At 46.7% G+C, this 8,473-nt stretch overlaps 1 protein-coding gene across 6 annotated transcripts in view; it reads left to right on the top strand.

Annotated features, from left to right (window-relative positions):
* Positions 1-7,866, top strand: part of LOC112238210 (run domain Beclin-1-interacting and cysteine-rich domain-containing protein) — a 70,953-nt gene extending 63,087 nt beyond the window's left edge. For 4 of the 6 annotated variants that reach the window (XM_042322906.1, XM_042322904.1, XM_042322905.1 and 1 more), the window contains 2 exons: positions 3,305-3,458; positions 3,870-6,323. In XM_042322906.1, coding sequence (XP_042178840.1) covers positions 3,305-3,458; positions 3,870-5,030 — 1,315 coding nt within the window. In that variant the 3' untranslated portion in view covers positions 5,031-6,323. Of the gene's footprint in view, positions 1-3,304; positions 3,459-3,869; positions 6,324-6,971 lie in introns of those variants that run through there. The other 2 variants (XM_042322907.1, XM_042322908.1) reach the window with 1 other exon arrangement.
* Positions 7,867-8,473: the final 607 nt, after the last annotated feature.

Raw genomic sequence — 8,473 nt, 5'->3', positions numbered from 1 at the left:
CCACTACCACATATCTACAACACACTGTGTGTCCTCAGGCCCCTACTCCACCACTACCACATATCTACAACACACTGTGTGTCCTCAGGCCCTTACTCCACCACTACCACATATCTACAACACACTGTGTGTCCTCAGGCCCCTACTCCACCACTACCACATATCTACAACACACTGTGTGCCCCCAGTCCCTTACTCCACCACTACCACATATCTACAACACACTGTGTGTCCTCAGGCCCCTACTCCACCACTACCACATATCTACAACACACTGTGTGTCCTCAGGCCCCTACTCCACCACTACCACATATCTACAACACACTGTGTGTCCTCAGGCCCCTACTCCACCACTACCACATATCTACAACACACTGTGTGTCCTCAGGCCCCTACTCCACCACTACCACATATCTACAACACACTGTGTGTCCTCAGGCCCCTACTCCACCACTACTACATATCTACAACACACTGTGTGTCCTCAGGCCCCTACTCCACCACTACCACATATCTACAACACACTGTGTGTCCTCAGGCCCCTACTCCACCACTACCACATATCTACAACACACTGTGTGTCCTCAGGCCCTTACTCCACCACTACCACATATCTACAACACACTGTGTGCCCCCAGTCCCTTACTCCACCACTACCACATATCTACAACACACTGTGTGCCACCAGTCCCTTACTCCACCACTACCACATATCTACAACACACTGTGTGCCCTCAGGCCCCTACTCCACCACTACCACATATCTACAACACACTGTGTGCCCTCAGGCCCCTACTCCACCACTACCACATATCTACAACACACTGTGTGTCCTCAGGCCCTTACTCCACCACTACCACATATCTACAACACACTGTGTGCCCCCAGTCCCTTACTCCACCACTACCACATATCTACAACACACTGTGTGTCCTCAGTCCCTTACTCCACCACTACCACATATCTACAACACACTGTGTGCCACCAGCCCCCTACTCCACCACTACCACATATCTACAACACACTGTGTGCCCCCAGTCCCTTACTCCACCACTACCACATATCTACAACACACTGTGTGCCCCCAGTCCCTTACTCCACCACTACCACATATCTACAACACACTGTGTGCCCCCAGTCCCTTACTCCACCACTACCACATATCTACAACACACTGTGTGCCCCAGTCCCTTACTCCACCACTACCACATATCTACAACACACTGTGTGCCCCCAGTCCCTTACTCCACCACTACCACATATCTACAACACACTGTGTGCCCCCAGTCCCTTACTCCACCACTACCACATATCTACAACACACTGTGTTCCCCCAGTCCCTTACTCCACCACTACCACATATCTACAACACACTGTGTGCCCCCAGTCCCTTACTCCACCACTACCACATATCTACAACACAAAATCCATAGTGCGTATGTTATCATGTGTGTGTAGGCATGTGTCTGTGCCAATGTTTGTGTTGCTTCACAGTCCCTGCTGTTCCATAAGGTGTTTTTAAAAATATATAATTATATCTCATTTTACTGCTTGCTTCAGTTACTTGATGTGGAATAGAGTTCCATGTAGTCATGGCTCTATGTAGTACTGTGTTCTTCCCATAGTATGTTCTGGACTTGGGGACTGTGAAGTGATGTCTTGTGGAGTATGCATGGGTATCTTAGCTGTGTGCCAGTAGTTCAAACAGACAGCTCGGTGCATTCAACATTAATACATCTCATGAATCAAAGTAGTGATGAAGTCAATCTCTCCTCCACTTTCAGCCAGGAGAGAATGACATGCATATTATTAATATTAGCCCTCTGTGTACATCCAAGGGCCAGCCGTGATGGCCTGTTCTGAGCTAATTGCAATTTTCCTTTTTTGTGGCACCTGACGACACAACTGAACAGCAGTCCAGGTGCGACAAAACTAGGGCCTGTAGGACCTGCCTTGTTGATGGTGTTAAGGCAGAGCATTGATTTATTGCAGAAAGACTTCTCCCCATCTTAGCTACTACTGCATCAATATGTTTTGACCATGACAGTTTACAATCTAGTGTTACTCCAAGCAGTTTAGTCATCTCAACTTGCTCAATTTAAACGTTATTTATTACAATATTTACTTGAGATTTAGGGTTTAGTGAATGTTTTGTTCCAAATACAATGCTTTTAGTTTTAGGAATATTTAGGGCTAACTTATTCCTTGTCACCCATTCTAAAACTAACTGCAGCTCTTTGTTAAGTGTTGCAGTGATTTCAGTCACTGTCGTAACTATAGTGTTGAGTCATTCGCATACAGAGCCCTACTGGCTTTACTCAGTCAGTGGCATATCGTTAGTCAAATTTTTACAAAGTAAGGGGCATAGACAGCTGCCCTGTGGAATTCCTGATTCTACCTGGATTATTATGTTGGAGAGGCTTCCATTTAAAGAACACACTCTTTGTTATGTTAGACCGGTAACTCTTTATCCACAATAAAGCAGGGGGTGTAAAGCCATAACACACACTTTTCCAGCAGCAGACTATAATCGATAATGTCTAACAAAACAGACCCCACAATCTTTTTATCGTTTGATCTTTTCATTTCTCAGCCAATCATCAGTCATTTGTGTAAGTGCTGTGCTTGTTGGATGTCCTTCCCTATAAGCGTGCTGAAAGTCTGTTGTCAATTTGTTTTCTGTAAAATAGCATTGTTACAGTTACCAACTAAGGGTTGGTAACAGGCTGATTGGTCGGATATTTGAGCCGGTAAAGGGGGCTTTACTATTCTTAGATACAGGAATGACTTTTTTGCTTCCCTCCAGGCCTGAGGGCACAGACTTTCTAGTAGGCTTAAATTGAAGATATGGGAAATAGGAGTGGCAATATCGTCCTCTATTATCCTCAGTAATTTTCCATCCAGATTGTCAGACCCCGGTGGCTTGTCATTGTTATTAGACAACAATAAAAAAAAAAATGTACCTCTTCCACACTGACTTTACAGAATTCAAAAGTACAATTCTTGTCTTTCATAATTCGGTCAGATATACTTGGATGTGTCGTGTCAGCGTTTGTTGCTGGCATATCATCCCTAAGTTTGTTTATCTTGCCAATGGAAAAAGTCATTAAAGTAGTTGTGTGTGTGTGTGTGTCCTGCAATAACTGGTATTGTTGGTATGAGACTGTCCATTCCATTGACATGTCTCCTAATAGTAATCCTGTGCGATGACTGTGTCTGCACTAACAGGTAAAGTATTCCAGCTATGGATGGTATTGTTGGTATGAGTTCTCCTGACGTGTGTCCCTGCGTTTGGCCCCCACAGCGTGCTGGACCAGTTCGACAGCCTCCCTGGTCACCTGACTGAGGACCTGCACCTGTTCTCCCTCAGCGACCTCAACGCTGTGCGCAACGGAGAGCTGGCCCCCCGGCTACGAGAGCTTCTGAAATTGGGTTCCGCGCACGTGGCTGGCTGTGTGGTGAGAATGCTTATCATGAACCAGATACTCCTGTTGTCACTGTAGTTCACTCTCAGATACGCTAATAGAGATACATTGTTGATTTTGATATGAGGATTTACATTTTGAATTGTCTTTTTACTCTATCCGTGTTAAATAAAGGTTAAATAAAATATCCATATGAGTAGGATGATTGGTCTTCACCAACCCAGTGTGATTGTGAACTAACATTCTGGAGTTGTCATTCTATAAGATGGCTAGTACTGTATGTGTCAAATGACTGTTTGCGCCATGTGTTCCAGTGGACTTGTGGGTGTTCTAACGTGACATTTTCAAAGTAAAAATAATAATAATAATAATTGTTTTCTCAGTGTTTGGCTCTTGCCCTCAATGTCTCAATTTCCCCTTTATCCCTGTCTTTGTCTCCAACAGCTGTGTCAGGCCAAGGGCTTTGTGTGTGAGTTCTGCGGCAACGACAAAGACATCATCTTCCCCTTCCAGTTGAACAAGTGCACGTGCTGCGAAGGTGAGCCCCCCCTGCTGGTGGGAGGACTGGGAGTCCCACGGGCCCCCTCTCCCTTCCTCTCCCCCTCCTGGAGAAATTGGAAGTTCCGCAGGCTGGCCAGGGCCCTGTCCCAAGACAAGCGAGCGGGAGAGGGAGGAGAGGAAGAGGGGGAGGAAGAGAGTGAGGCAAGGGAAGATGAGGAGAAATGGACTGGAGAGAGAGAAAAGGAGAGGAGGAGAACAGAAGGGGAGACGAGGAGGTTATTCACAGCGTTCCAACATGGAACTCTGGCCAAGGCCTTTTGGAGTAAAGGAAAGGAGGAAGATGAGGAGAATCTAGAAGGAGGGCAAGAAGGAGAGTGGGAAGGAGAAACCCAGACAGGGAAAGGAATGGAGGAGGAAGCAAAGTTTGAAACTGAGGAGGTTGAGAACAAAGAAAGGGAGGAAGACAGTGAGGGAAGTGCAGAAGGACACGTGAAGAAAAAGCAGGGCAATTTATTTAAGGCCCTCGGTGTCAGCAAACTAACCAACACTTTCTCCAAGGACAAAGGATCCAGGGAAAGAGAGAAAGAAAAACAAGGGGATGTGGATGGGACAGAGAAGGAAGAGAGGAGAGGACTCTGGAGAGTCCCAGGGGTTGGGAGGCTAGCGAAAGTGTTCTCAAAAGGGGAAGTAGAGAGGAAAAAGGAGAAAGGAGAGCTAGAGGAATTAGACAAGTGTGACAGTAAAGGGAAATTCTTTAAAAAAGATTGTTCAGACAAAGGAGAAAGTGAAGTACAAGAGAGCAACAGCAGCGTAGTAGTGGAAGGAAAGGACGGATGGTTCACCGTGAAACCTCCGGTTTTGGGCCTTAGGTTGCTCAACGTTTTCTCCAGAGACACCAGAAAGAAAGAAGGGAGGATGATGAGTGATGAAAAAGAGAGAATGGAAGAGCAGGAGACCCCATCTAACTGGAGATCCTGCAAAACACGCAAAGCCAGGAGGGTAACAATCGGTAGGGGAGAGAGAGAAAAGAACCGGGGTGAGAGGGCGGTGGAGACAGAGGAGGAGGAGGAGGAGAGAAGTAGAGGGGGAGGAACAGAGCAATAGATGGAGGGCGGTGGAGATGGAGGAGGAGGAGGAGGAGAGAAGTAGAGGGGGAGGAACAGAGCAATAGATGGAGGGCGGTGACCAAGGCTCTCTCGCCAAGCCTAATGGAAGTGAAGTCAGATAGAGGATGGAGGGAGTAGTGCGAGGAGGGAGGGAAAGCAGCGTTTCATTGCCCTCTCCTTGGAAAACATAGATGACTTCTAAACAGAAAGAAATTCCCTCTCTTGAGTATTGTGGGAAGGATGAAGAGAATAGCAGAAAAGGTTTGGTTACAATCAATCCCTAATCAGTTGCTGTTTTCCAAATCAAACCCCTATGTCTTACTGGTCAATTTGGAATTAGGAAAATATCTTCATTTCCAAAAGACATGATTGAGAGATGCAGAATGTAGCACATTAACATTGACTTGCACTAGCTGTAATGGAAACATGTGTGGACCGAGGTGAATTGGTATGGAAATATGTAACTTAGGATATTGTTTACTTGGGTATCAATTCACATTGGCAGTCACAGCCTAGAATGTAAACTTCCACGTTAATTTCAATGTTGATCACTTCTTGCGTGGAATTCTTTGCGTTTCTGTGTGTGTGGTGAATTGAGTTTTCTTCACTGTGGTGGTTGGTTGGACTGGTTTTCATCGCTATGGTGGTTGGTTGGACTGGTTTTCCTCGCTATGGTGGTTGGTTGGACTAGTTTTTATGGTGCAGGGTGGCACTACTGGTGGAAGGTAGTTGTAGGATGTTCTGACATCTTTGGTTGTGGCTGCCAAGGTTGTTTGATCTTGTTGTCTGGCCTCTCCTTGGTGCCTCACTGAGCTCTGGCCTCTCCTTGGTGCCTCACTGAGCCCTGGCCTCTCCTTGGTGCCTCACTGGGCTCTGGCCTCTACTCAGTATGGCTGTGAAAGGTCAAAAGGTCCAGCTGGCCTCACCTTCTGATGTACAGAATGTGTGTGTGTTAGAGGTCATTGTCAGATAACATTGTTTTTTAACCGAGTGTTTTCGGCTACAGTGTTTGTCAGCTGTGTTCATCAATTTCAAATGTGACATGGCATAATTTTCAAGAGTTGCTATTGCTGTCTGCCCTGTCTGAAAAGTTATTTAGTATTTGAAAGTAGTTCTTTGTGTTATTTAAGAGACAGGTTTATATTGTGACGCGTGGGGAAGAGAGATGTGGGTAATGGAGGATCAACTGGACTGAGAGAGAGTTGTTCGTTCGACGTGTGCCTGGCTGTTCACCATTTATTATTTAAGCATCAACTTCTCTGTTTGAATGTCAAATAAACACATTTGTGAATTTCAGTTTCTTTTGTCATTTCATTATCGTGGGGAACAATAATATTCATTAGAAATATATGGTTTAAAAAATGCGTGCATTCGAAGCTTCCACACAGGTGTTTTCTGAAATGGTTCAGGCACACATTTTGAGCTTTAGAAACTGTGTCTCTGCCTCTCTTGAGGCTTCTCATTGCGGTCATGTCTGAACTGGTTTGAGTGGTGAACTGACTCTTGACAAGTTTCTGTGTTTTACCACTCCTCTGTCCCACCTTCTGCCTTTGCCACCAGCCTTACCTCTTATTTTATAGTTTTCTGTCACCCCTCCCCCCTCGCTTCAGAGACTATCATTGGCTCTTCTACCGTGACATCACAACACCTCAGTCCTCTTCCCATTGTGCGCAATGTTGTCAAACCGGTTATTAGCGTTGCCAAACGCTCCCCCCCATGTTTGCTTAAGTTGGTCAACAGGGGAGTTATGAGGTGGAACACCCCTTTTTGAGCGAATAAGGACGTCCATTTATGTCCCTTTGTTCTTCCTCTACACATCCACAAGACGATGTCTTTTTAAACGGGACCCCACCCATTTGTGTGTGTCTATCTCTTACATAGTGTTTCAGAGTGCTAGTTTTTTTCCGCTGATATCTTTCTTTTGTGTTTTGTCTTTCAGAGTGCAAGGCGTGTTTCCACAGCAAATGTTTTCAGGCAGGCAAGGAGTGCCCGCGGTGCCAGCGCTTGGCAGAGCGGCGGGAGAGGATGGCACGCAAGAACATGGAGGAGCAGGAGGATAAGGAGGAGGACGAGGGAGGCGGGAGCTAGGAAGACGAATTGAGGAAACGAACGAGGGTGGCGGGGAGCTAGGACGACGAACTGAGGAAACAAACGAGGGTGGTGGGGAGCTAGGACGACGAACTGAGGGAACGAGGGAGCTGGAAAAGAAAGATGGAAAAACCAAGAGCACAACATGACAATGATTGTAGGGACCTTATTCCTTCAACTCCTCCCTCCATTCATCCCTCTTTCCCCTGAAAGTCCAGCTTCTGGATAGTGGATGAGCTCTGATGGTTTGGATTCTTGCTTTTGTTTTTTGAACGTCTTGCCAATTTGCTAAATAACATATTATATTAACATATTGGCTGCTTTTATGGTTTTCTGCTCTGATTGCAGATATCCATCGTATGATGTAGTCCTGACATTTATGCAAACAAGTTGATCAATTTAAATAGAACAAGGAAGGTAGAAATACTGAAATCAACCACAGCAAATTAAAAAAAGAATCCCTTTAATACAAGTGCGATTTACTCCAACCCATTTCAGGCTATTTTAGCCAAGTGCCTCTGCGACCAATGGTCTTATACTGGCAGAGCTGGTGCACCATTGGTCGTTCTGGAGGAGTTGGAATGACAGGTCTTTGGAGGGAGTCTTTCAGTCAGTGTTGCACAGAGTTACGAATATTTTGTAAGATGAGGCAGCGTGTTTGTCCTGCTTTGTGTGCATCCTACAAAAAGTGTGGTGTGTGTGTGTGAGAGGGGTGTGTGTGTGAGAGGGGTGTGTGTGTGAGAGGGGGTGTGTGTGTGAGAGGGGTGTGTGTGTGAGAGGGGTGTGTGTGTGAGAGGGGTGTGTGTGTGAGAGGGGGTGTGTGTGTGAGAGGGGTGTGTGTGTGAGAGGGGTGTGTGTGTGTGAGAGGGGTGTGTGTGTGTGAGAGGGGTGTGTGTGTGTGGGGTGTGTGTGTGTGTGTGAGGGGTGTGTGTGTGTGAGAGGGGTGTGTGTGTGTGTGTGTGTGTGTGTGGTGTGTGTGTGTGTGAGAGGGGGGGGTGTGTGTGTGTGTGTGTGAGGGGGTGTGTGTGTGTGAGAGGGTGTGTGTGTGAGGGGTGTGTGTGAGAGGGTGTGTGTGTGTGAGAGGGGGTGTGTGTGTGAGAGGGGGTGTGTGTGAGAGGGGGTGTGTGTGTGTGAGAGGGGTGTGTGTGTGTGAGGGGGTGTGTGTGTGTGAGAGGGGGTGTGTGTGTGTGTGAGAGGGGGTGTGTGTGTGTGTGAGAGGGGTGTGTGTGAGAGGGTGTGTGTGTGTGTGTGAGAGGGGGTGTGTGTGTGTGTGTGAGAGGGGTGGGTGTGTGTGTGTGTGTGAGAGGGTGGGTGTGTGTGAGGGGTGTGTGTGTGTGAGGGTGTGTGTGTGTG

The sequence above is a fragment of the Oncorhynchus tshawytscha genome, linkage group LG06, assembly GCF_018296145.1.
Source record: "Oncorhynchus tshawytscha isolate Ot180627B linkage group LG06, Otsh_v2.0, whole genome shotgun sequence".
Classification (NCBI taxonomy): domain Eukaryota; kingdom Metazoa; phylum Chordata; class Actinopteri; order Salmoniformes; family Salmonidae; genus Oncorhynchus; species Oncorhynchus tshawytscha.
Note: the sequence above shows the minus strand (reverse complement) of the source record. Positions and strands in the feature narration are given on the sequence as shown.